The 26753-nt window shown below is 52.3% G+C and overlaps 5 protein-coding genes across 6 annotated transcripts; all 5 read left to right on the top strand.

Annotated features, from left to right (window-relative positions):
• The first annotated feature begins 313 nt into the window (after positions 1-313).
• On the top strand, positions 314-805 carry Prm1 (protamine 1). Its single transcript, NM_013637.5, has 2 exons — positions 314-511; positions 604-805. Exons 1-2 carry the CDS (start codon positions 406-408, stop codon positions 651-653), a joined length of 156 nt encoding a protein of 51 aa, NP_038665.1. The 5' UTR covers positions 314-405; the 3' UTR covers positions 654-805.
• A 4226-nt stretch (positions 806-5031) lies between these two features.
• Positions 5032-5760, top strand: Prm2 (protamine 2). Its single transcript, NM_008933.2, has 2 exons — positions 5032-5397; positions 5503-5760. Exons 1-2 carry the CDS (start codon positions 5139-5141, stop codon positions 5565-5567), a joined length of 324 nt encoding a protein of 107 aa, NP_032959.1. The 5' UTR covers positions 5032-5138; the 3' UTR covers positions 5568-5760.
• Positions 5761-6222: 462 nt separating this feature from the next.
• On the top strand, positions 6223-6629 carry Prm3 (protamine 3). The gene has a single exon (NM_013638.2). It carries the CDS (start codon positions 6248-6250, stop codon positions 6551-6553), a length of 306 nt encoding a protein of 101 aa, NP_038666.2. The 5' UTR covers positions 6223-6247; the 3' UTR covers positions 6554-6629.
• Positions 6630-8481: 1852 nt separating this feature from the next.
• On the top strand, positions 8482-9202 carry Tnp2 (transition protein 2). The gene is made up of 2 exons (NM_013694.4): positions 8482-8872; positions 9044-9202. The coding sequence occupies exons 1-2, from the start codon at positions 8536-8538 to the stop codon at positions 9058-9060; spliced, it is 354 nt and encodes a 117-aa protein (NP_038722.3). The 5' UTR covers positions 8482-8535; the 3' UTR covers positions 9061-9202.
• Positions 9203-11600: 2398 nt separating this feature from the next.
• On the top strand, positions 11601-13329 carry Socs1 (suppressor of cytokine signaling 1). 2 transcript variants are annotated; one of them, NM_009896.2, is made up of 2 exons: positions 11601-11706; positions 12216-13329. In NM_009896.2, the coding sequence occupies exon 2, from the start codon at positions 12266-12268 to the stop codon at positions 12902-12904; it is 639 nt and encodes a 212-aa protein (NP_034026.1). In that variant the 5' UTR covers positions 11601-11706; positions 12216-12265; the 3' UTR covers positions 12905-13329. The 2 variants fall into 2 exon arrangements, with proteins under 2 accessions (NP_034026.1, NP_001258532.1); NM_001271603.1 differs by having other exon boundaries at positions 12096-13329.
• The last annotated feature ends 13424 nt before the right edge of the window (positions 13330-26753 follow it).

Below are 26753 nucleotides of genomic sequence, written 5' to 3'. Positions count from 1 at the left end.
CATGTGGCTGTTTCACCCACCTGCCTGGCCTTGGGTTATCTATCAGGACCTAGCCTAGAAGCAGGTGTGTGGCACTTAACACCTAAGCTGAGTGACTAACTGAACACTCAAGTGGATGCCATCTTTGTCACTTCTTGACTGTGACACAAGCAACTCCTGATGCCAAAGCCCTGCCCACCCCTCTCATGCCCATATTTGGACATGGTACAGGTCCTCACTGGCCATGGTCTGTGAGGTCCTGGTCCTCTTTGACTTCATAATTCCTAGGGGCCACTAGTATCTATAAGAGGAAGAGGGTGCTGGCTCCCAGGCCACAGCCCACAAAATTCCACCTGCTCACAGGTTGGCTGGCTCGACCCAGGTGGTGTCCCCTGCTCTGAGCCAGCTCCCGGCCAAGCCAGCACCATGGCCAGATACCGATGCTGCCGCAGCAAAAGCAGGAGCAGATGCCGCCGTCGCAGGCGAAGATGTCGCAGACGGAGGAGGCGATGCTGCCGGCGGAGGAGGCGAAGTAAGTAGAGGGCTGGGCTGGGCTGTGGGGGGTGTGGGGTGCGGGACTGGGCAGTCTGGGAGTCCCTCTCACCACTTTTCTTACCTTTCTAGGATGCTGCCGTCGCCGCCGCTCATACACCATAAGGTGTAAAAAATACTAGATGCACAGAATAGCAAGTCCATCAAAACTCCTGCGTGAGAATTTTACCAGACTTCAAGAGCATCTCGCCACATCTTGAAAAATGCCACCGTCCGATGAAAAACAGGAGCCTGCTAAGGAACAATGCCACCTGTCAATAAATGTTGAAAACTCATCCCATTCCTGCCTCTTGGTCCTTGGGCTTGGGGAGGGGTGCGCGGATGTGGTTAGGGAACATGACTGGTCAAATGGGAAGGGCTTCAAAAGAATTCCCAATATTGACTACCAAGCCACCTGTACAGATCTTGCCCCAGAAAGGCATAGGGGAGACGTGTCTGAGGGCCTCTGTGCACAAGGTTTTTACCAATGTCAGAGATGAGGGCCCCAACCAACAAATGTCATTCTAACTCTTGAGATATAAGGCCACACCTGAGTCTCTTGGAGAAGCTGGGTATGGTGGTTTCAATGTTTGGCCAGGGTGTGGCCTTGTTGGAACTGTGGGGAGCATCCTCCAAGCTGCCTGAGGATGCCAGTCTTCTGTCTGCCTTCAGAACAAGATGTAGAACTTTCAGCTCCTTCTCCAGTACCAATTCGGCTTGGATGATACCATGCTTCTCACCATAATGGACTGAACCTTTGCAACTGTAAGCTAGCCCCAATGAATGTTTTTGTTTGGAGGAATATGGATTTTGGGAATTTGGATTTATAAAAGCAGTGGAATGGTTTAAGTGAGGAATAACAGGCCATCCTAGTAGGAATATGGAAGAATTCTTTTGGTAAAGAATGACTGCTTTTTGCCTCGTCTGAAAACCTAGAGATATTAGTTGAATTGAGAAAGGAAGCCTCATGAAGAGCATTTTGATTGAGCATAGCAAGCTTAGAAAAGACTAAAGGGGCACCAGGAAGTAAAGCTGAATCCTTCATTTAAGGAGATAAACACAACACCAACTTTTAAAGTTGGAGTGATATAGGGTTCAGGGAGTGGCACTATTAGGAGGTGTGACCTTGTTGGAGGAAGTCTGTCACTGTGGGGATGGGTTTAGAGACTCCTAGCTACCTGAGGATGCCAGGACAAGATCCCACCCAGCTAAGGTTGTTTGTGTTTACTTTCATCTGGATTTTTAATACATTTATGATCCAGATCTTGAGACTGGAAGACACAGACCTTTTTGATCTAGATCTTGAGGAATAGTGGCCATGAAGAGTTTAGGTCTACGAATGGTAGTACACACTTTTAATCCCAGGAGACAGGCAAGCAGATCACTAAGTCAGCTTGGGACAGAGCAAGTTCATGGTGAAGAAAAGCATGATCTCTTGAGTTCAAGGTCAATGTCCAGAGCAAGTTCTAGGACAGTCAAGCCTAGGCAATGAGGGATGCAATAGAACAAGGGGCCATGCTTCAGGCATGGGGCTCTGGCTTTAGAGTCAAGAATAGGCGACTACTGCGACAATCAATGCTGGTTAGCAGGAGCTAAGAAATTAACAGTGATTAAGAAGAGACCAGCACAAAAAACCTGTGTTCCAGAGATAGCCAAAGTAGTACCTTGTGTGTAAGATATGTGTGTGGTGCTGGTTTTGAAGGCATGAGGGAGTCATAGAGAGCAGCTGAGGCTTGGCACTGTGAGAGACCAGGGAAGGCCATTGATGAAGGTGCAGCCTCAGTTGCAGATGATGGTCCAGGACTGAAGGGGCCATGCTTGGCAAGGTAAGACCTGGCACCATGAAGGGATCCTATGAGAGGCTATTGGTGAAGCCTAGTTGCAGTGGAAAATGTTGGGAGATGCCATCACCATGGGATGATCACCAAGAACAGCAGCAGCAGTGGAGTGGTGTCAACCAGAGCCTACGGTGCTAGAGGAGCTGGAGAAATGAGGAGCCTAGAAGATTACACGTGGATCCCAGACACTAAAACAAGTAAAGTTGAAGTTGCCTTGGAGACTTCAACATGTTAGAGATGTCAGAGCTCTGAGGTACCTGCTGAGGAAAGCTGCTAACATGGAGTGCCAGATCAGTTTGGAGTTTGTCTAGCTGGTTTTTGGTTTTGCTTTGGTTATGACATTTTGGAATGGTAATGTATATCCTGTGATGTGGGAGGTATGTGATCTGCTTCTTGCTTTGTCATTTTAGGGGAATCACAGCTAACAGATTGCATGAATCTTAGAAGAGACTTTGGACATTTAACTTCGTTGAGACTATTATAGACTATAGAACTTTACCAAAGATTCATGTGTTTGAACAAGCATATGGGAAGCCACTATTAGGGAGTGGCACTATTAGGAGGTGTGGCCTTGTTGGAGGAAGTGTGTCACTGTGGGGATGGGTTTAGAGACTCCTCAGGCAAGATCCCACCCAGCTATGGTTGTTTGTGTTTACAGTTGAACAAGGTTAGATGTTTTCATTTGGATTTTTAACCTGGAAAACTTTACAATCCAGAAAGGTAGGATGGAGGGCACAGACCTTTTTGATCTAGATCTTGAGGAATAGTGGCCATGAAGAGCTTAGGCCCACGCATGGTGGTACACACTTTTAATCCCAGAAGACAAAGGCAAGCAGATCTCTAAATTCAAAGTCAGCTTGGGACAGAGCAAGTTCAAGGTGAAGAAAAGCTTGAGTTCAAGCATAATGCTGGTTAACAGTGATTAAGAGACCAGCACAAAAAAATCTAATACCTTGTGCTACAGCTGGACTTGGTAATGTGTAAGATATGTGTGTGTTGCTGGTTTTGAAGGCATGAGGGAGTCATAGAGAGCAGCTGAGGCTTGGCACTGTGAGAGAGCCAAGGCCATTGATGAAGGTGCAGGACTGAAGGGGCCATGCTTGGCAAGGTGAGGCCTGGCACCATGAAGGGATCCTATGAGAGGCTATTGGTGAAGCCTAGTTGCAGTGGAAAACCCCAGCATGTTGGAAATGCCATCCCCATGACACTAGAACAAGTAAAGTTGAAGTTGCCTTGGAGATGACCTATTAGAGATGTCAGAGTTCTGAGGTACCTGCTGAGGAACCAGCCCAAGAGAACGGAGTTTGTTGCTGCTGAATGCCAGCTCTGCCAACAGTAATCAACAAGGATGAAAGGTGTTGGGGATCAGTTTGGAGTTTGTCTAGCTGGTTTTGGTTTGGTTCAGTATTTTTTTACTATGATAATGTACATTCTGTGATGTGGGAGATATGTGATCTACTTTTTGGTTTTGTCTTTGGACATTTAACATTGTTGAGACTATTACAGACTATAGAGCTTTTGACCCAAAGATTCATGTGTTTGAACAAGTATATGGGGTCCAGGGAGGGGCACTATTAGGAGGTGTGGCCTTGTTGGAGGAAGTGTGTCACTGTGGGGATGGGTTTAGAGACTCCTAGCTGCCTGAGGATGCCACGCTTCCCATCTCAGCTCCAGCACCAAGTCAGCCTGGATGATGCCACGTTTCCCATCATAATGGACTAAACCTCTGAAAGTGTAAGCCAGCCCCAATTAAATGTTTGCCCTTATAAGAGTTGCCTTGGTCACGTGTATCTTCAATGGAGTGTCCAAGACAGTGGGGGGTGTCCAAGATCCTGTGGCCTGGCATGTGCCTAAGAACTGGACAAGTTGTGTTTCCCACTATAGCCCAGTGGCCACAGTAACAAATCAAACTATTATTTTCCAGCAAGAGTAGCCATCTACTGTGTACTCTGCACTCTACCATAGACTGAAATTACTAGGTTGTGCGGTTGTGCACTTTTTGCAACTAGTTTAGATCTTATTTAAGCTAGCACTACTAACTGCTCATTGTCCTGTGACAGGCTCAGATTCAAGAATTATGAGGGACTATGTCCCTCTGCCCCACTCCCACACCCTTCTGATTCTGGACTATTCATCAGCAAGGTAGAGTTGAGAATCAACAAATGTCTCAGATATGCCTCAGGAAAGTAGAGGTAGGCAGACCTGGTTAGCCTAAGATCCAAGATAGGAAGTTAAGAAGTTAAGAAGCGCTTATCTGTGCCTCAGTTTCCCCCATGGGAAGATATGTTACACTGTCCTTAATGCACATGGAGTGGGTGGGAAGCTTTTGCTAGGAGTTGGTAGAGTGCTTCCTCGAATGCCCAACCAAGGCCATGCATGGGCTGCATCTCCAACACTGCATGTCCAGGGCATGGAAGCACACATATGTGATTCCAACCCCTGGGAGGTAAAGGGACCAGGGTTAGAAGTTCAAGGTCATTCTTCATTGTGTGAGGCCATCTCACATTCAATAAGTCAGCATGCTTCAAAGCAAGATGAGTAACTTGGCCCCTAAGCCAGTCCTGCAAACCCTGTGCCGCCCTCACAGAGGGGACTGGGCAGGGTGGGAACAATCAATCAGGGGTGGGCCGACAGGTCACAGTGGGGTTTACCTTTATATATGAGCCCTCTGAGAGCCCCAAACACCAGACCATCATCACCACCAAGAGCAGGTGGGCAGGCTTTCGTCCCTCCTCCTCCAATCCAGGTCAGCTGCAGCCTCAATCCAGAACCTCCTGATCTCCTGGCACCATGGTTCGCTACCGAATGAGGAGCCCCAGTGAGGGTCCGCACCAGGGGCCTGGACAAGACCATGAACGCGAGGAGCAGGGGCAGGGGCAAGGGCTGAGCCCAGAGCGCGTAGAGGACTATGGGAGGACACACAGGGGCCACCACCACCACAGACACAGGCGCTGCTCTCGTAAGAGGCTACATAGGATCCACAAGAGGCGTCGGTCATGCAGAAGGCGGAGGAGACACTCCTGCCGCCACAGGAGGCGGCATCGCAGAGGTAAGCACCCCACAGCCGACCCCCTGGCCACCTGTGCTGCTGCTGCCCATCTAAACCCTGCTGCCTTCCAGGCAGCCTAGCAAACCTCGACTTTCCTTTCTACAGGCTGCAGAAGATCCCGAAGGAGGAGGAGATGCAGGTGCAGGAAATGTAGGAGGCACCATCACTAAGCCTCCCCAGGCCTGTCCATTCTGCCTGGAGCCAAGGAAGTCACTTGCCCAAGGAATAGTCACCTGCCCAAGCAACATCATGTGAGGCCACACCACCATTCCATGTCGATGTCTGAGCCCTGAGCTGCCAAGGAGCCACGAGATCTGAGTACTGAGCAAAGCCACCTGCCAAATAAAGCTTGACACGAGATTCACTGACTGCTGTCTCCTTTTCAACAACACCGTGGGCCTTAGGGAAGGGGCCTGAGGGAAGGGGCCTGAGGGAAGGGACTAGGGAAAACAAGGTCCACTCCTACAGCTACTGTCAGGAAGTGACCTGAACCATGGATAGAATTGGCCAAATCCAAGCATCCTTACGGTGAAGTGTGAACTAAAATGAAGAGCTGGAATGGGGTGGGGAGGGGGTGGGGTGGCATGGTGGAGCTGGACTGAGACCATCTTCCCAGCACATGAGTTAACATGTTCAGCTCCTCTAGTTTGTGCCCTCTCCAGCGTCTACTCTACCCCAATCATTCCAGCTCAGCCAGGGTTCCTGGAAAATGTAAGCATAGCTCCAAATTCTGGGGTGGGGGAGGGTGGTGCCTTGGAGCCTTTGTGAGGTCAGTGCCACACCCACCAGTCTCACACTCTCTCGCTACCCAGGCTGCCTCCCTCCTAGTCCAGAGAGACAGGAGTGGGCGATGGGTTCCCGCTGTGCCAAGCTCAGCACTGGCCATGGCCCAGCCCAGAACACTGGTCACAGCCGTGGCCACGAGTCCTCCATGAAGAAGCTCGTGGCCTGTGTGAGTCAAGACAACTTTTCCCTGTCATCAGAGGGCGAGGAAGAGGAGGAGGACGAGGAAGAGGAGGAGGAGGAAGAAGAAGAAGAGGAAGAGGAGCAAATCCCGGTGAAGGGCAAGCTGCTGCTGCTGGAGCCCGAAAAGCAAGAGAGCGCCGAGGATGGGGAGGCCCAGCCAAGCCCCGAGCCCAAGCAGACACACTCCTGAGCCACAAGGCCTGCCTGGCAATGGGTGCCCATTGCCACGCCAGAGGACATTCAGAAAAGAATAAAGAGTCTCCATGGAACTCTCTTGGTCTCCCTCTTTCCCTTTATGTGCATACGTGTGTGTGTGTGTGTGTGTGTGTGTGTGTGTGTGTGTGTGTGTGTGAGAGAGAGAGAGAGAGAGAGAGAATGCCTCACTGGGGGTGCTGTCCAAGGCTGGATATGTTTTGATTCAGGCTCTATGTAGCATCCTCTATGGAGGATGTGGCTATATGCAGGGAAGCCCAGAGGAAAGTTCCATCTCCTATTAACTCCTATTCAAAAGAAACAGCAGTATGTGGGAGGAAGGAGGCCCTCTCAGCCCTTGGCTTTCACCCACCTTGCCACTGAGGGCTCTTGGGATCTGGGAAGTGAAACCCAGTGAAACCTTAGGAGAGGCAAGGAACACAAAGGTCTCCAAGTGGGTTTGGGGAAGGTTGATAGGGCTCAAATTCATGCCAGAGACCCAAATATGTCTTTCACGTGTGGCCAGTTCTCCCATGGGAGCTGCAGAGGCCTCAGGGCTGGCTGTGTAGCACAAGCACAGAGCCTGTGCCTTAGGTGTACTGCCCCAACAAGGATCTGCATGTGGGGACAGCCCTGGGTGTAGGTGCCACCAGCCACTACTCCTGAAACTTTGGACTTATGGCTACAGCAGCCCAGCCTGCACATCAAACCCAGGGCCTTGTACATGCCAGGCAGACTCTTGTGACAGTGCCTCTATCCTCTGTGAGAATACTTGCTAGTGGATGTGAAGGCCTGCCCAATTATAGCTCTGCATGGTACCATAATTCTTCAAAGGCTCTATCTTGGGGAGGGGAAGCTACCATTCAGCCTGCTAATATGGGAACATCCCAGACAAAGCTGGCTGCAAAAGATGAACAGAGAAGGCAGAACTCATTAAATCAGGTAGTTTCACAACGGCATGTTTATTTAAAAGTGAACTTAGAACTGGAATCCCAGAACTCTGGAGAAGATTCGTTGAGCTGAGACCATCTCAGCAGGTAAAGGAACATGTTGTCAAGCTGAGTTCAAGGAGAGAAACCACTCCTAAGAGTTGTCTTCTGAACACACTCACACATACACACACTGAATGTAAAGGCCCATGCCAGTGAATCCTGGCTGCATGGGTGGTGAGAGGGAATTCTTCAGAAGTACTGAAGTTTGGCCAGGGCCATGTGGGCAGCATTGCCTCCTACAAGAGTGTCAGAGTGATTACAGGTGGTTCTAGTAAAATACCACGACCTTGTCTTTTCCAGGCTGGGTACTAAAGCAAAGACCACCAGGACTCAAAGCATCCCAGGCTGAGAATGGGGGGGGGGGGTGGTCATGTAAGACTGAGGGAGCCCATGGGATACCCAAGATCAGGCTTCAGTTCTGTGAACCTGACCCTTAACTTCCCAGCTGCTGGGGCCCTAATCACCCTGAAAGCCTTTGTTCTAAGATGCTACCCAATCAGGGCACAGTGTCTCGCTACCCACACACTGGCTATACTTCCTATAATAGGCCAGGCACTAGGTGGCCGGGTGGAAAATGGAACTCTGCAGCTGTCTTGAGGCCTTCAAGCACAGGCTACAGGCTGATCTTTAGCTAACCTCATGATATAAATCCTCTGTTACTTCTCCTGGCGTTGATGTCACCGTGAGAAGGGTACAATTACTTAGTTGGGAGGACTGGAGTAGAAAGAAGGGACACACAGAGGTGAAACAAGAAAGCTGCAGATCTGAGATGTGGGCTCAGCACAATCTGACCTGACCCACAGGACCCTAAAAGCTGCCCCGCCCTGGGTGAAGATGAGAGGCAGGGCTTTGTCATACCTGTCACCCTCTGTGGCCTATGCCATCATAATCGGCCCAGCTATATAACTAGGGGCTGTGGGGACTCCCCAAAGCCGGGCCTGCTGGGAGGAGGAGGAGGAGGAAGTCTCTGCCCCGAGTGTGGCCTCCCATGGACACCAAGATGCAGAGCCTTCCCACCACTCATCCCCACCCCCACAGCTCCTCGCGGCCTCAAAGTCACACCAGTAACCAGTGCAATCAGTGCACCTGCAGCCACCACTGCCGGAGCTGCAGCCAGGCAGGCCACGCGGGCTCTAGCTCCAGCCCCAGCCCTGGCCCGCCCATGAAGCACCCCAAGCCATCCGTGCACTCTCGACACTCACCTGCAAGACCCAGCCACCGCGGGAGCTGCCCCAAGAACAGGAAGACCTTTGAAGGGAAAGTGAGCAAGAGAAAGGCCGTCAGGAGGCGGAAACGGACTCACAGAGCTAAGAGGCGTAGCTCAGGTACCTGCAGGGCAAGCGGGGACAAGGGAACACTGCAAGGCTGCCCAGGCGGTCATGGCTTACCTGAGCAACACGCACTCAATTGCTTTCCAGATGGAGTGGAATGGACTGGGGGGAGTGGAGGGGGAGCAGACAGGTATTAAAGGTCCTTTTTCCATTCCTGTCTTTTAGGGCGAAGATACAAGTGACGCACTCCAGGATGTTCCTGTGTCCATTTGATCCCAAAATGAGATAGCCATCACTAGGGGACTGTTGGGATGATGTCACAGGAACATGTCACTGCAGCAATTTCTATGCAACATGGATTAAAGCTTGTACCCTGGAAGACTAGTCTTGAGTCAGCAGCTTTTTAAAAAAAAAAAAAACAAAAACAAAAAAAAAATGTATGTGTACACTGTCGCTGTCTCCAGACACACCAGGAGAGGGCATCAGATTCCATTACAGATGGCTGTGAGCCACCATGTGGTTGCTAGGAATTGAACTCAGGACCTCTGGTAGAGCCGTCAGTGCTTTTAACCGCCCGGCCATCTCTCCAGCCTGAGTCAGCAGTTTTAATTTTTTTAAATAAAGCATTCCTATCCACAAGGGATGCTTGCACGCAAGTGTACACAGCAGACATGACAGCAAGGCAACATTGCTTGGCTAACGGACCAAGTTCAGGGAACTGAACTTCCCAGAGCTTTCCCAGAAGTGGGACAGGCTATCTACCTCACCGCACAATCTCCCAGTCCCTCCCTCTCCCATCTGCGTTGACACTTTCAAAATCACACAGGGGCAGTGGGCAGTACTTCCCAGCAGGACACTGTGAATGCTGGAAAAAGGTGGCTTGCAGGCTAGGCTATGGAACCACGTTTTGCATCCAAGCCTGCAGGACCCTACAATGGCAGCCACTGTACAGTGGGTACTGGGCTCTCTGGACCCCTGGGGGTGGGTCAGGAAGCAGCTATACAGCTCAGCATGTTTCTTTTTCACAACTTTTAGAAACTGAAACCAAGTTGTCCAAAGACAGCTTGACTTGCCCTGTACTTTAGATGGAAGGAAGGCAATCAGATCCCTGGCATATATACTAAAGACTGCATCACTGGAATGTGATGGATGGGAGAGGGCTAGCCAGGGGCAGGGCGAGAGGACACACCCTCTGACTGAGGAGGAGGGGAGATTTCCTGAGAGCAGGCAGAGGTGGAGGCCTGGAGTCCTCTATTTATAGGGTTCTTCTGAAAAGGTCTGCCAAGAGCTTGGCAGGGAGGCAGGCCTGCAGGAGCCAGCCCAGCCTTGTCACCCACCTCAGCACCAATAAGCCTGCCAAGTCCCAAGGGGATACTGTACCCCAAGAGGTTTTCCTCACTTTGCCTGGGCTGGAAGCACAGTTTGGGGATGGAGTTCACCAACCCCAGTACTACTAAAATAGGCTGGTACAAGGCCCTGTGTTTAGTCCCCAGCACTGCAAACAAGCATCCGTGATGCTTGCCAGACCAGAAAGACCTGAAGGCCAGTCTAGGCTGAGACGCGCTAGAGGGAGGCAGTGCTACAAACCCAGCCTTTATCGCCCACCAAGGGTTAGACTGACCATGGCTGCACCACAACCACAGCCACACAAATTCAAGCACCACAAGATAAGTTTGGTTGTGCTTAGGATGAAATATGGCGCTCTGTGCTCTGTCTGGGGAGACCAGGACTTGGCCTCAGAGCTTCAGAGGAGCCGCCTGACAGCTAACAGAGAAACCTGTAGAGGGCAGTGTGCGTCACTGTGAGCACAGGGAAGCCTGCACGCGAACCTCATCCGCCTTCATTCATAAACATCGTCAGCCAGGCACCCACTCCTGGCCTTTCAGGACAAACTGAATCACGAAACCACACAGTGTCCTAATGATAGGTCTGACTGCCTGGATCCTAAGCCAAGGTGTGCTCGGGGCCCCTTGTACAGGCAGATGCTTGCTGGAGTCTTGACCAAAAGTTTGGGGATTACAGCTTTTTTTGGAATCACAGCCCCGCCCGGGGCCTCAGTTTCTCCGGCTGCCCACGTAGTAAGAGTGCAGAGAGTGAGTCCAGGCCCCTGGGAACCCAGCCCAACCCCGCCCGGTTTCCGAGGAACTAGGCCGGGAGCGGGGGCGCCCCTCCCGCACCGCCTTAGGCTTCCTTTGAAGCCTCTGCGGTCAGGCCACCGCTTCCTGGGAAGCCCAAGCCAAGGCCAGGCCGAATGGCCAACGGGAGGGGCCCGCACGCGGCTCTGGAGGAGGGCGGCGGCCCCACAGGTCTCTAGGACTAGCTAGCCGGGTTCCAAGAAGGGTCGAGATTGCCAAGGCCTTCGGGTCCTGGGCAGGAAGGACCCTGGCAGGGAGGAGCTGCTTGGGGAGCACAGGGTCCAGGCGAGGCGGAGCCCTAACCAGAAGAATGCAGACACCCGGAGGGGAGGAGGCGTGTCAGCCCCGCGCTAGCATCCCACACGGCGGGCTGCGATTTGGGGCGAAGGTAGAGCAAAAGAGCGGGCACCAAGTCCTAAGCACCCCAGGCACGGAACACAAGATTCCGGTTGGAGCCGGAACCCCAGAGGTCCCAATGTGGGAAGGTGCGAGGCGAAACCAAGTTAGAGGAACCGTCTCCAGGGAGAGCCTCAGGAGTCTAGAGAGAACCCGAAAGACTTGCCGGAAAGAGAAACCGAAAGCGGGGGTGGGCTGGACCTGTGGGCGGGGCCTGCCTGGTTTAAGAGCCTGATGCAGGGGCGGGCAGCAGCAGAGAGAACTGCGGCCGTGGCAGCGGCACGGCTCCCAGCCCCGGAGCATGCGCGACAGCCGCCCCGGAGCCCCCAGCCGCGGCTCCCCGCGTCCTGCCGCCAGGTGAGCCAAGGCAGCTGCGAGGGAGCAGGCGGGAGGGGATGGGAGGTGATGGGAGCAGAGCCCGGCAGGACTAACCTCGCAGACTGTATGGCAGGGTCGAGGATGCCACGCCTCTGGCGCCCCCCCACCCCCGCCCCGGCTCCCCCAGGAGGCCCCTCGCTCGAGCGGGGCGCCGTCAGCCCCTCCTCTCCGGCCCTGAGCCCTGATCCTCCGCCCGGGTTCCAGTCCCCGGCGTGGCCAGTAGGCGGCAGCCGCGAGGCGACTAGCCACCAGCGGGGACGGCCGGGAGTCGGGCCCCTCTCCACGCCCCCTTCTCCACGCGCGCGGGGAGGCAGGGCTCCACCGCCAGTCTGGAAGGGTTCCGCATACAGGAACGGCCTACTTCGCAGATGAGCCCACCGAGGCTCAAGCTCCGGGCGGATTCTGCGTGCCGCTCTCGCTCCTTGGGGTCTGTTGGCCGGCCTGTGCCACCCGGACGCCCGGCTCACTGCCTCTGTCTCCCCCATCAGCGCAGCCCCGGACGCTATGGCCCACCCCTCCAGCTGGCCCCTCGAGTAGGATGGTAGCACGCAACCAGGTGGCAGCCGACAATGCGATCTCCCCGGCAGCAGAGCCCCGACGGCGGTCAGAGCCCTCCTCGTCCTCGTCTTCGTCCTCGCCAGCGGCCCCCGTGCGTCCCCGGCCCTGCCCGGCGGTCCCAGCCCCAGCCCCTGGCGACACTCACTTCCGCACCTTCCGCTCCCACTCCGATTACCGGCGCATCACGCGGACCAGCGCGCTCCTGGACGCCTGCGGCTTCTATTGGGGACCCCTGAGCGTGCACGGGGCGCACGAGCGGCTGCGTGCCGAGCCCGTGGGCACCTTCTTGGTGCGCGACAGTCGCCAACGGAACTGCTTCTTCGCGCTCAGCGTGAAGATGGCTTCGGGCCCCACGAGCATCCGCGTGCACTTCCAGGCCGGCCGCTTCCACTTGGACGGCAGCCGCGAGACCTTCGACTGCCTTTTCGAGCTGCTGGAGCACTACGTGGCGGCGCCGCGCCGCATGTTGGGGGCCCCGCTGCGCCAGCGCCGCGTGCGGCCGCTGCAGGAGCTGTGTCGCCAGCGCATCGTGGCCGCCGTGGGTCGCGAGAACCTGGCGCGCATCCCTCTTAACCCGGTACTCCGTGACTACCTGAGTTCCTTCCCCTTCCAGATCTGACCGGCTGCCGCTGTGCCGCAGCATTAAGTGGGGGCGCCTTATTATTTCTTATTATTAATTATTATTATTTTTCTGGAACCACGTGGGAGCCCTCCCCGCCTGGGTCGGAGGGAGTGGTTGTGGAGGGTGAGATGCCTCCCACTTCTGGCTGGAGACCTCATCCCACCTCTCAGGGGTGGGGGTGCTCCCCTCCTGGTGCTCCCTCCGGGTCCCCCCTGGTTGTAGCAGCTTGTGTCTGGGGCCAGGACCTGAATTCCACTCCTACCTCTCCATGTTTACATATTCCCAGTATCTTTGCACAAACCAGGGGTCGGGGAGGGTCTCTGGCTTCATTTTTCTGCTGTGCAGAATATCCTATTTTATATTTTTACAGCCAGTTTAGGTAATAAACTTTATTATGAAAGTTTTTTTTTAAAAGAAACAAAGATTCCTAGAGCGTATGCTTTGGCCAAACGTCCTGGGTTGGGAGTGGGGTATACAGACTGACTTTTCTTGAAGTCTTCGGGATGCTGGGGGGAGGGGGGAGGGTCGGACATCATATACATCTCCACCCACAGTGATGGGGACCAAACTTCCAGGCTAGTTGTGGTTTATGACTGGGAAGATGGCCGCTCCTGAGTATCCGTGCCTGGTCTCTGGTATTTCTGTGATGGGATCCTACAGGGACAGCCCCTGACACTGAGTACTGTGTTGCCCCCAGTATACAGAGGAGAAAACTGAGAGACGGGTAATTGACGACAGACCATTCCTGGACTGGAGAGGTGGGCCTTTTAACTGTCCATCCTGCATCAATTTGAAATGGATGACAGAGAGGAAACTTCTTTGCTTCTCTGACCACAACTACTTCCAGGAAGAGGGTGGGGCAGAGAGGCCAGGGCTCCCCGAGTTTTTGGAAGGAGTGGTGGTTCTGCAAGCCATCAAGCATTTCAGAGGGATGATGGGCCATGCTGGCTTGACTTTTCCCTCCTCTCCCCACTCTGCCTTGTGTACTTTTTTGGAGCCAGAAAGCTGCTTTGTGGTCTGTGGTGGCAGGGGCCTGGGTGCTGCTGGTGGCTTGGGCAATTCCCTTTGCCTCTGGGCCTCTGAAGCAATGGTGCTGTTAGGAGCCCAGCTGGAAGGGCTGTTCCAAGACACAAGCAGGGCACTAGAAAGGACCCAGCACTGGCTCTGAGACAGACGCCTGGAGCTTGCTGGTCATCAGGGGCCCACATCCCACACCATCTTCATGAGTTCTGTGACTCCTGCAGCCTGGGACATGCTTCTAGTGGCTTTCCTAATGCTTAATGATCACGTTCAGAGGAAGTGGCTGCTCTGGGCACACTGACACTGTCTGGGCTTTCTCTGGAGCGTTAGAATGGCTGTGGTTCTCCATCCCAGCATGGCCAGTCCTTCAGGGAGGTGAGGAGAGAGCATGGAGGACCAAACCTGCTGTGTGAATGAATAAGGTTCTCCCCATGCTGCTTTTCAGTCTAGCAGGGCGAAGGGCAGAGACCTGGTGAGTACTGTGGTACCATGCAGATCCCCACAGCAAGAGCTTGGGGGTGGAGGGAGGAGGCAGCTAGCTGGGAAACCCCTGCTTGACACCTGGACCCGCCAGGGAGTTAAGCCCCTGCCTTTGGGGAACAGGCTGGCCAGAAGGCAAAGAAAAGCTCTTGGGGTGAGGCCTCACCGTTGCCTGGCTTGTACTGGTACTCACCAGTTCCAGGTCACCTTTAAAACAGTTGCCCTTCACCTGGGCTTCTGGTTGGCCCTGTGGCACTGCTGGCATCCCTGTTTCACAGGCTGGAACCAGGCCCTCCTTCAGACATGGTGAATAGAGAAGCTGTTCTTCAGCATGCCAGGGGGATTTCCTATCTGAAGTTGACAGGTCCTGTTACTCACACATCTAAATCACAGATCCGCTGTTCTGTAAAAGCCTGAGGTAGAACAGCTAGGAATAAAGGCTCCCGTCACACTCCCTGGAGCTGGCCCCTTCTTCCCTTTGTGAGTCATTAAAAAAAAAAAAAAAAAAAAATCCATCCTGACATATGGAAGGTGACCTAAAAGCCCCTGGGAGCTACACTTCAGTGTCTGTGTGTCTGTGGCCCTGTGGCTTCCCGGGGGTACAGATTCTCTATCTGGCCTCAAACCTCAGCCTCATGATTCAGCAGAGTTGACTGACGTCAGCGCACAAGAATGAAAAGTGAGAGGAGGGCTCAAGTAGGGGGCCAGGTGGGGTGTGGAGCTGGCCGACTGGGAAAGGAACAGGGCTGCTTGCACACGCTTAGAAGCCGCCGCAGCTGGCAACTGTGGTCCTTGTTTTACTGAGGAGGAAGAGGCTCAGGCCTTGAAGGAGGCCTGACCTGTTTTCAGCAAGATGAATTTATTATTTTTTTTCTTTTGGTTTTTTGAGACAGGGTTCCTCTGTGTATCCCCAGCTATCCTGGAACTCACTCTGTAGACCAGGCTGCCTCTGCCTGGTGCACCTCTGGAGTGCACTACCACTCCTGTGAAAGTACATTGCTAGGCTCCCCTCACCCCGTAAACTCTCAGCCTAGGGAGTTTAGTTAGGTGTGGGATGGGCAGGCGAGCCTCTTCTATGGGGTGTCCAGCACAAAGCACTTAGCACAGAGACTTGATACAGTAGAGGCAACAGGTACACAATGAAGGACGTGCAGAGAGTTCAAGGTCTGCCTGGGCTACATAGTGAGAAATAAGAAACACTGCCTGTTTCCGATGTTCTTCTAAGCCCCAAGAACACAGAAATAAATGGAAATAAATATTCTCTTGGAGGATAACAGACAAATATAAAGGAACACTCCTCTTTAAGAAGAGGCAGTGCTCAGAGGAAGACTAATGGTGGTTGGATGTGGGCAGCACTGGAAGAAGTCAGCTGAGATTATCCTTAGAGTAACAGATATGAGTCAAAGAGGAAGGCTGAGGAGAAGGCATAGTGTGTGGAAGCAGAGGCAGCATCCCAGGAACTGGTTCCACTCATCACACAGTTCTCCAGAGGATGGGGAAGGCTGGACAGAGCTGTACATGGCCTCAGAGGTCTCAGTGAGGGCTGTAGAGGGAACCTGGACAACCCCTGTGTTGGGACCAGGTTCTCCAGCCTTTGGGTAGAGAGGGGCTGAGGTTTGGGCTTCCTGCCTGTGTGGGCCATTCCTGGCCAGACTTCTGTTCCAGTAGGCTAACGGCAAGGAGAAGCAGAAGGCCAAGCAAGCCCCATTGCAGGCCAGTCGTAGGCAGGCCTCTCTTTTACATGTGCGGCTTCTCCATATCCCCTACATCTGGGTAGCAGCTGGCTAAGCCTCCCACAGACATCACCCAGAAAAGTACACAGAATATCAAGTGGGCTGGGCCTGATTCTGGGGCCCCCGGAAGGTTCCTCAGAGGAGCACTGTTTGCACCAAAACAAAATCACACAGGGACAGCAGAACCCAGTCTGGCACCTTGAACTGGGAACTGAGACCTTAAGCCACAGCCCTGATGGCAACCATGGGTTCCAGTGACTGGGATGCTGATCTTCCATCCTGTCCTGCCCTTGCTCACAGTGTGGGCCAGCAGGTAGCTCCATGCCTGTTCTGCCACGCCCAACAGGCTTTAAGTCTTTGGTCCAGGACTCCTGATTCCCCAGCCTTTGTGTTTTCTGTGTCAGTTTGTAAGGTGTGTATTAGGCCCAGGCCAGGGCTAAGCTAAGCAGTGGTCTGGGCCAGTTCTGTTTTGGGCCTCTCAGGCTGCCAGGTACTGCACATTGTTGACACTACCGAACTTTGAGGACTGTGCTGGGCTCTGCTCAGCCCTGCTTGGCTCCAATCCCCAGTGGCTCCCTTATGGAATGGATGGGGGCCTGTTTCCAGCCTGCTTGGCTCCTTCTAAGGCCTAAAGCAGGCACCTCCTGAGGTCCCACCAGGTCAAAGTGATGACAGAGAGCCATCCTGTCCACATCCCTTTGTTGAATATTTCTTTTCATTATTTTTAATTATGTGTATGTGTATGTGAGTGTCAGTGCCCTGGAGGTTCAGCATTGGTATTGGATGTCCTGGAGTCAGAATACAGACAGCTGTGAGCCACTGATGTGGGTGCTGCTGGGAATCAAACTCGGGTTGTCCTACTGCCCCCTCCCCCCACCCCCCTGTGGCTGGTGTAAAACGTTGACCAAAAGCAACTTAGAGGAATGGATTTATTTCATTTCTCAGATCTCAGTGCTCCACTGAGTAGTCCTGGAGGGAGGAAATAAAAGCAGAAGCCTCAGAGGGCTGGCTCGATATCTCTCTCTCTCTCTCTCTCTCTCTCTCTCTCTCTCTCTCTCTCTCTCTCTCTCTCCTCCCTCCCTCTCTCCCTCTTTTCCTCTCTCTCCCTCATTCCCTCTCCCCCCCCCTTCCATATATATATGCCACCTTCCTAGGAGTTGGCACCACCCACAGTGGGCTGGGCCCTTCCACATCAATCATTAATCAAGAAAATACCCTGACAGATACACCCACAGGCTAATCGTCAATTAATGTTCCCTCTTCCCAGGTAACTAATTTGTGTCAAGCTGACCACTATATGTGTCCTCTGGAAGAACAGCACTGGCTTTTAACCACCAAGCACCTAGCCCTCTTTTTAAAAATGTTTAGGCTTTTGGTTTTTCAAGACTGTATTAGCCAGGGTTCTCTAGAGTCACAGAACTTATGGGTAGTCTCTGTATAGTAAGGGAATTTGTTGATGACTTACAGCCTGTAGTCTGACTCCCAACAATAGTCAGCAGCAGCTGTGAATGGAAGTCCAAGGATCTAGCAGTTGCTCAGTCCCACACGGCAAGCAGGTGAAGGAGAGAGAGAGAGTGACTCTTCCTTTTTCCAGTGTCCTTATGAAGGTCTTCATCAGAAGGTGTGGCCCAGATTAAAGATGTGTGCCACCAGGCCTGGATCTATGACTTGCTTTGTCCTAGATGACCTTGAACTCAGAGATCTCCCTGTCTTCTGGGATTCATAGCCACTATGCCTCAAGATCTCCATGCCAAGATCCAGGTCAGAAACTTCAGATTAGGATCACAGTTGAGCCTTCTAATTCTGGATTGTAGTTCATTCCAGATATAGTCAAGTTGACAACCAGGAATTGCCACTACAGAGACAGAGTTTCTCTGTGTACACCTGGCTGTCCTTCAACTTGCTCTGTAGACCAGGTTGGCCACAGACTTAGAAGATCCACCTGCCTCTGCCTCCCAAGTGCTGGGATTAAAGCATTTGGCCACTACCGCCCCCTATAGCCCTCTTTTTAAAGGCAAGGTCTCCCAGGTCTCCACTGTAATTCTGAATTGGCCAGGAACTAGCTATATAGCCCAGGCTATATAAACTCATCCCTCCCATCTCAGCCTTCAAGTGCTAGAATTACAGGTTTGGACCACCATGCCCTGCTCACCCCCTTGTCCAGTCCTCAGAGATTTAACAGTGTTTCCACCACTCTCTAGGCCCTACTGATCCTTGCCTTGCCAACCATGCAGCCCCTTCTCCTCACCTGCAAATGAGGCAAGTTACTAGCCTCCCAGACAACGTTAGATAAAAAGACACCTACAAAGTGTTTGACCAAGTCTTGCTTTGGAGCCAAGGAAGATCTTGAACACAATCCTTCTTAGCCTCTTGGGTTCTGAGATTACCAGCGTGTGCCACCACACTTGGCCTTGTGTGCTTTAGATCAACAGCATTTATCGGCTACCTACCAGGTATGAGGCTTGACCCAGCTTCCATTGTGAAGAAACAGGTTCAGAAAGGCTGAGAAATGGCCCTGTTTTGGTGGGTGGACCCATGGGCTGGGCCTAGATGCTTCTGATATTATCCTACTCACTACAGATAATACAGGGTTGAGGATGTGTACTGGGGGTGTCCACAGACCAGCCAAAGCTCAGAGACTCTACCTCTCAAACCTGCCCTTTTCCTGCAATGCAGGGTCAGGAAGCCAACACAGGTTGGCTTCCTGAAGGGAATAGGGATATTACCTGTCAGGCTGTGTAGGATCAAGCCTGGGAGAGCTTCCAGATCAGAATGGTCCATTGGGGGTGGGTGGACTGGAGAGGCCCCACAGGTGCAGATGAGGATAAGCTAGGACCCAGGAAACACGAAGCAGGCAGTTTAGTCCCTATGAGGGTGGAGCCTGAAAGAGTGACAGAAAAGGTTGGTCGCACCTAGGAACCTGCAGGGACCTGTGGGTAAACCTTATACACTCCCTTCCACAGTTGGGCACAGCCAGGAGGGACAAGATGAAGGAGAAGAGGGGGTGGGGCTTGGCTGACTCAGTCTGCAAGGCCCCTGCCCAATGACATTCCACTCTAGGAGACAGCATAGAGGGACAGAGAGAGCCAGGACCTGGCCCTTGGACTTGGCTTTGAGTTCTGGCTCTGTCAACTGAGGGACTGTGGTGGCCTCATTCATACATTACCTCAATTACCATATTGCCTCTGCCCTGTCTTACAGAGGTCACGGGCATTGAGCAAGTGAAAAGCAAACTCCCCGAAGCCCCACATCCAGGGGCTCTAATAATAACAAATACTGTGCCTTGTGCCAGCTGCCCTGACGTCAGTTGACCCAGCAAACCCAAGACCAGTCCCATCCTGGCCTCTTCACTTGCTGATTGGGGCAGTGACAGCCAGCTCAGTCTTGTCAACTGCTTGTCAATTGTTAGGCATTGTTCTAAGCTCTATGCTCATAGGAGCTCAGAGTCCCACACCATCCTCACAGGAGCAGTATGGAGCAAATCTAACAGAGTGCTAACCTCAAAGAGCTAGATAAGGGCTCAATGTCACACCCCAGGCTGCTGGGTCCTGCTGGGTCCTGCTTGTCTCCCAATTCTTCATGTTAACTTCTAAGCATCCATGGGCTCCGCTTGTGCTATTTGACCAAGTTCCAGCCATTTGATTACTCGTGTGTGTGTTTGTGTGCACATTTGCCTACCTGCTTGCAGATGTTCATCAGGTGACCTAATGTTGACCTCTGCCCTCGACATAAGTGGACAGAGAGAGAGAGAGAAGAGAGAAGAGAAGGAGAGAAGAGGAGAGGGAGAGAGATAGAGAAGAGAGGAGAGAAGAGAAGGAGGAGGGGAGAGAGGGAGAGGGAGAGAGAGAGGGAGAGGGAGAGGGAGAGGGGGAGAGAAATAGGTTTGAGGATTCCTGGAGCAGGGTTAGGGTCCATGGAAATACTGCCTGCTTACTGGGAGATGAGAGGAGATCATACCAAGCTCACTACTATGTAGATTTGCTATATAGGACATGGAGAGGCTTAGCCTCCCCGGCCCCATTGTCCTCATCTGTAAAATGGACAATAACTGCAACCATACAGGGGAACAGAAGCAACCAGAAATGTGTCACAGAATATATGCTCAATACGCAGCTTTGTGTGGGGCTAGCTAGGGCCTTCCTTCCTCACCTCTTGCACGGACCACTGAAAATGAAATGCAACCCGGGCTTCATCTGTCTGTCTCGCCTTAGCCAAGTCCCCTCCCCACCAGTCTGGTGACAGGAAAGACCACAGTTTTCAGAAGGTGGTTTGAAATAAAAGTCTTCAGGTCTAAGGGGTGTGTGTGTGTGAGAGAGAGAGAGACCCTAGCCGGACCGGTAGTGTGTGGGTCAGAGAGTGACAGTGACATTAAGGCAGGCCCCTGTGATGTAGGGAAGACAGGGATGGAGTGGAAGAGGGGAGGACTGAAACTTGAGCTTGAAGACCCGACCTTCGATGAGTCACCTCTTTCCACACACGCATTCCACATGAATGCTGGCAGCTGTTGTTGACCCAGTCCTGCGTGGTGGGTGCAGTTATTGTCCAGTGTACAGATGAGGACAATGGGGCCGGGGAGGCTAAGCCTCTCCATGTCCTATATAGCAAATCTACATAGTAGTCAAAGCATTTCAGCCTAGTGAAGTGACCCAGAGCCCAATAGGGTCCCATTGCATGGGATCTGAGATCTCCTCAAACTGGCCCTGTGTCCATTCCAGCCCTGCCCCCACCATCCCTGTCCTTTCTTGTCACTGCCAGGCTCTCCTGGGACGCTCAAGACAGCTCTGAGCACCGAGGAAAGCCTTTGAGGGTTCTTCCTGCTTTACTTGGAAAACATGTTTATTCAACCTCCGTGCCTCAATTTCCCTAGCAAAGTGTGAGATAATTAGGGAGACACCCACACTAATACCTGTAAAGGTCTTAAAAGTAAGCCAGGTACAAAGAAAGTCCTCCGGAGATGAGATTAAAAACTCCACACTGGATTTAGAAAAAAGGTTAAACTGAAAACAGAAGTGGACATGGAGGAGGGAGGGAGGGATGATGGGGGAGGGGGGCATGAGGATGAAGAAGACACTGACACCCTCAAGGTCAGGCCTTAGGTTAGGATGCCCAAAGGTGCCCTTGCTGGTTAAATGCTTATTTTAATGTGTGTTCCAGGAGAACATCACCCTGACACAGAGATGCAACCTGTTATTGCCTGGGAGTTCCCCAGCACCTGTGAACTGGGGCACCTGGAAACCCAGCATTTGTAAGGGAGAGGTAGGGGGATCAGAGGTTTGTTTCTCTGTTTTTGAAACAGAGTTTCTCTGGGTAGCCCTGACTATCCTGAACTCTAACCAGGTTGGCCTTGAATTCAGAGAGATCTACCTGCCTCTGCCTCCAGAGAGCTGAGATTAAAGTCCTGGGCCACCAAAGTTATCCTCAATTACCTGGCAAATTTGATGTCAGCCTGGGCTACATGAGACCCTATCTCAGATCTGGGACAGAGAAGAGGGGTAGGGGAGACAGAGATGTGTGGGGGTGGGGTATCCAGAGAAGCAGAAGGAAGAAGGATGGAGAATTCAGGAAAGGAAGCAAGGGAAAGAAGGAGAAATGGGCCAGGCGGTGGTGGCACACACCTTTAATCCCAGTACTTGGGAGGCAAAGGTAGGCGGATTTCTGAGTTTGAGGCCAGCCTGGTCTACAAAGTGAGTTCCAGGACAGCCAGGGCTACACAGAGAAACCTTGTCTTGGAAAAAAAAAAGGGGGGGGGGACGGGGGAGGGGGAGGGGAAGAGGGGACCAGGGAGGAGAGGGAGGTGAGAGCTGAAGAAGGAAAAACTGAAGATAAAGTGTGGGGCACACGAGGCAGAGGAGATGAGGGCATGAATAAATGAAGGATGAGGCGACCAACTGACTGATTGGGGTGTAGATAAGACAAAGGACAAATAGATAAGGGACCTAACGGTGTCAGCCAGTCCACAGTCCCAGCCCCCATGCCTAGCTCTGGGCTGTGTGGCGACCATTAGAGAAATCTAGGCTCTGGCCTGGCCCAGGTCCAGAAGAGTCTGTTGGCTGCAGCCTTGATCCTACAAAGCAGAGCTCACTGCACTGCTCAGTCAGGCAGTCTGGGCACCTGCTGTTTTGACCCCTAAAACTGAAAGCAAAAGCCATCCTGGGAGCCTTGCCTAGACCTTCCTGTCCCTTGGCTGGTTTCTTAGAAATCAGCTGCCCATACTTGCAGTGGTAGCCTGGACTTCCTCCCCAGCTCGGTCCCTTCTTTCTGACAGGCATCTCAGTGCCAACAATGAGGGGCAAAGGTTACTGTTGGAGTAGGATGGTCTTCAACAAATTTAGAAGACAAACATTTATCTCCATACTTGTACTCCAAGCCTCCTGCATGCCAGTCACAGGGTTGGAGGGAAGACAACCTAGGGATGGATTTGGGGCCACCAATCCAGCCCCCCCACCCCCACGGTACCTAGGAAGTATGGGAAGCTTGGATAGCAGAAACTTAGGCTCCAGTACTGTGTCATCATCACCTGGCATTTAGCACTGTAGAACACTTGCTACCTGTGCTGTCATGGTCCTGAATGATGCCAACCGGAGTTCTCATGCCCCGGGTCAGAGTGGACCCAGGTTGGACAAATGGGATGTTCTTCATGCGTTTGCTTCATTTTGTTTCACCTGTCTGGTGGGCTGGATGGAATGGGTGGGAGATGGGCCCATTTCTTTGTCAGTAACACTGAGGCTAAACTGAATACCTTGAACACTTTCCCAGAGAGGTGTCTGGACACTTATATTTGGCCCAAACAGGCTTAAGCATCCTGTGGGTAGAGGGAAAAGGTCCTGGACTGGTAAAAGGTCTGGTTTTACATAGCTCAGACTGGCCTTGAATTCTCTATGTTAGCAGAGGGTGGCCTTGAACTCCTGATCCTCCTGTTCTACCATGCTGTGTTTATGTGGTGATGGGACTAAGACCCAGATTTCATGCATGCTGAGAGGGTGCTGAGAGGGCCACACCCTCTGTCCTCCTGCTGAGGATCCCAACAGCCATCTACTGGGGAGCAAGGAGCATGCGTCCATCCATGCCTCTCTGCCCCGTGATATCTGTGTCCTGTGTGTCATTTTTTCTGTTGTGTATGTTAGCCTTGGTTATGTTTCTGTCCCTCACAAGCCTGTGGAATCCATTCACAGAGCAGTAGGGGCAGCCGTTAGGCCTAGTGGGAATGCGGGCCAAGGCAGGAGCCGGAGTGTCTGTGGTCTGCTCAGCTGTCTGCCGCAGAGAGCAGCTAGAACACATGCTCTAATTTTCCACCTAACAGGGTTTTCCTGGACTCTTCATTGTCTCTGGTGTTGGGGATGGGACCGGTAAGTGCGCACAACACAGATGCTCTATCACCAAGTATCAATAGGTTTCAAGGTTTCACTAAGTTTCCCAGACTAGCATTGAACTCATGGTGTAGTTCAGACTTGGATTTGCTGGGCTCTGGGTAGCTGAGGTTACAAGCCTGTTCCACCATGCTCAGCTGGCTTGTCTCACTTTATTGCTGTTTGTAGATTTGGTTTTTTTGTTTGTTTGTTTTGTTTTTTGAACTGAGGTCTTATGGAGCACAGTCTGGCCTGGAATTCTTGGTTCTCCTGCTTCATGGTTGTTTACATAATGAATTTGTTTACAGTGTTTACATAATGTATTATACAAATGGAAAATTCAGGGGGAAATGTCCACGTTATTATTATAATACACCCCTCCATTCAAAAAAAGAGGATGTTACTTTAAAGCACTCCATACTCACCCTGACCAGGCCCCGGTCAGTGGAAGCTGGAAGGGTCAGCTGGGACACACAATCCTCAGCTGCTCAGTGCTGTGACTGCAGGTGTGAGCCACCCACCACACTTGATCAATACTCTCATCTGAGGTAGTGCCAAGTGTTTCATAGCCTCTCACTGGGTTCTTCAAAAATCCTCTGGGAAAGCCATTGCAGGGCCTGGAGCTTCTTGCCTTGGAGGATGGTTCAGTTTTGACCTTGAGGCCTCCATCTGTGCCCCCCAACACTTTGTACTGACACCACCCAGGGCACCTAGACTACCAACCCAGGTATCTGTGAACTGGGAAAGCAGGAAGTAACTTATTCCAGAGCTACCATAGCCATCCAGGGATGATGAGACCCTGGACCTATATTTTTGAGTTGTCAATTTCTCTGCCAGACAGAACTTGAAAGCATGGACCAGTCTAGGGTGCCACTTGTAGGGGGGGGGGTGCCACCTATCTTGTGGGCCAGATGAAATGGGTGGGAGATGGGCCCATTTCTCTTGTCAGTAATACAGAGGCCAATCCGTGCACATCTAGTTGCTGAATACCCTGAGCACTTGTCCAGAGGCAGGGAGGTAAATGGGGCAACTGTCTAGACACCTATGAATGCCAACTTGGCCCAGACAGGCCTAAGTATTCCATGGGTAGGGGGGAAAGATCCTGGACTGGTACCTGCCCTAACCTCTGGAGCAGTTGCTGGCATCTCACGGGGTACAGAGGAGGAGGGTGGTGCATTTCCAGGTATTGAGATGAGATTGGGGGCAGCAGAGGAGGAAGGGGACAGCATGGTCCCTGAGGCGCTCAGCCTGCCCACCCGCCAGGCACAACCGGTCTTCTTCGGGGAAGTCTCTTGAGTCTGAGTTCCAGGAAGCGATAACGCTTGTTGAAACCTCTTTCTTGTGGCCTGGTCTCGTCACACGGCTTGGTAGGGACCCACGTCAGGCAGGGCTGAAGCCTAGGCAACTGCTGCCACCTCTGCTCTCTCCGAGAGGCTGAAGAGGGGGCAGTGCCTTCTCTCATCACACCTGCATGGCCTGCTCAGCTTCAACCTGCTAAACAGGAGTGCCATCGATACCTGGCTTCAGGGATCTTCCTGTCACCCCTGGTACACTGGGGACTCTATTTTCCAGAAGTCATTCTAGAGTATAGACTCTAAACCTCGGCCATCGGCCCTTGGGGCTTTTGCTGGGAGGGGCGTGACCTGTCCTTTTTGGAGCCCTGTTTAACATCCCCTCTACTGACCCACCATCATGCCCCACTGTGACACGGATGACAAATGACTCCTGCTGTGGCCTTGTGTTCCCTGGGGGCAGAACTATGTCCGGTACATCAAAGGTGCTTTGATGTCGTAGTAGGCCTGGGTCACTTGTGTTGTGCTTCTTGGCATCACAGGGACATCCAGAGACAACTCGGGAGGGTGTTAGCACTCCAATTTCCACCATAACCCTTAATAAATACACTTTTTTTTTTTTTTTTGAGACAAGGTCTCATGTAGCCCAAGCTGGTCTCAAACATACTAGCTTAGGGTGGCCTTGAACTCTCCATCCTCTTGTTTCCCTCCCTTCATTTACCAGTCCTGAGATCACTGGCATGCACCACCATGCCTGGTTTATGTAGTCCTGGGATGGGGTCCAGGTGGTTGTTCATAATAGGCACACATTATCAACTGAGTCATATCTTCAGCCCCCAAGTGTGCCATCTACATAAAAACTGCCTGAGGCCTGGGCCAAGCAGGTGGCAGGCTGGACAGAAGGTAAACCAGTTCTGAGTCTGATCCCCAGAATCCACGTGTGGAAGGAAAGAAATGTCCCTGCAAGTTGGGACCTGCACACATGTCCCCTGACTACTGTACACACCTCTGTTAGTAGGTAAATGAATAATGCAAAAAGTAAAAACAGAAAGCGGGGCTCCACAGACAGAGTAAGCAAAGCCTGTAGGGAAACAAAAAGAGATACTGTATCCAAAAACAACACCAGAGGTCCTGAAAAGGGAAACTTCAGGCTAGACAGAAGATGGCTGCAGCAAATCTAAGCCCTATGATTCCAGACTGGAGAAATCTCGTGGGAGGGAAAGAGGAAGTGAGAAAAGATAAGAAAATGTCAGGTGTGGTGGCACACTACTGTAGTTCCTGCTTCCAGGAGGCTGAAGCAGAAGGAGCAGACTTTTGAAAAGTATCAAACTGTCCCTAAAGTAGAAGATGCGTTGGGGGTGGGGCTGAAGTTGTTTTTGAATTTGTGTCCTATCCCTGAATGTTAGTATCCTGACCAAATGGTTAAGAGACCAGCTACTCCTGCCTAATCTTTAAGGGGTCTATGGTTCCTACCTGTGCTCTTAGAGCTACAAGCATAAGCATTATGGGAAGACGCCTGAGGCAGCTCTGTAAACAAAGACACAAGCAGCTGGATGAAGCCTATCAGCTGAGGCCACCCTACAGGAGAGCCAGGGTACAGCTCAGCCAGCATTCACTAGGCACTGGGACTCTCTCTCTCTCTCTCTCCCTCCCTCCCTCCCTCCCTCCCTCCCTCCCTTCCTCCATCCCTCTCTCTCTGTCTTTCCCTCCCCTCCCCCTCCCTCTCCCTTTCTGTTTCCCTCTCCCTTCTTCTCTCTCTCTCTCTCCTCCCTCTCTCTCCACCCCCCACTTTCACTTTTTCAGCATTTCACTGAATAGCCCTGCTTGTTCTGGAACTCACTTTGTAGACCAGAGATCAATCTGCCTCCAAAGGGCTGGGATTAAAGGCGTGTGCCACCATTGCTTGGCAGGGATAACTGATCTTTATTGCAGTTACTTCACAGGGAAACTAGGGCTTAAGGAAGAAAGGGACTTG

Source organism: Mus musculus, chromosome 16 (genome assembly GCF_000001635.26).
Source record: "Mus musculus strain C57BL/6J chromosome 16, GRCm38.p6 C57BL/6J".
Taxonomy (NCBI): Eukaryota; Metazoa; Chordata; class Mammalia; order Rodentia; family Muridae; genus Mus; species Mus musculus.
Note: the sequence above shows the minus strand (reverse complement) of the source record. Positions and strands in the feature narration are given on the sequence as shown.

Coding starts and splice junctions, on each gene's coding strand:
- Prm2 (NM_008933.2), top strand. CDS start 5,139: ATGGTTCGCTACCGAATGAGGAGCCCCAGTGAGGGTCCGCACCAGGGG. Junction 5,398..5,502: donor CAGGAGGCGGCATCGCAGAG/GTAAGCACCCCA, acceptor TCCTTTCTACAG/GCTGCAGAAGATCCCGAAGG.
- Prm3 (NM_013638.2), top strand. CDS start 6,248: ATGGGTTCCCGCTGTGCCAAGCTCAGCACTGGCCATGGCCCAGCCCAG.
- Prm1 (NM_013637.5), top strand. CDS start 406: ATGGCCAGATACCGATGCTGCCGCAGCAAAAGCAGGAGCAGATGCCGC. Junction 512..603: donor CTGCCGGCGGAGGAGGCGAA/GTAAGTAGAGGG, acceptor TTACCTTTCTAG/GATGCTGCCGTCGCCGCCGC.
- Tnp2 (NM_013694.4), top strand. CDS start 8,536: ATGGACACCAAGATGCAGAGCCTTCCCACCACTCATCCCCACCCCCAC.
- Socs1 (NM_009896.2), top strand. CDS start 12,266: ATGGTAGCACGCAACCAGGTGGCAGCCGACAATGCGATCTCCCCGGCA.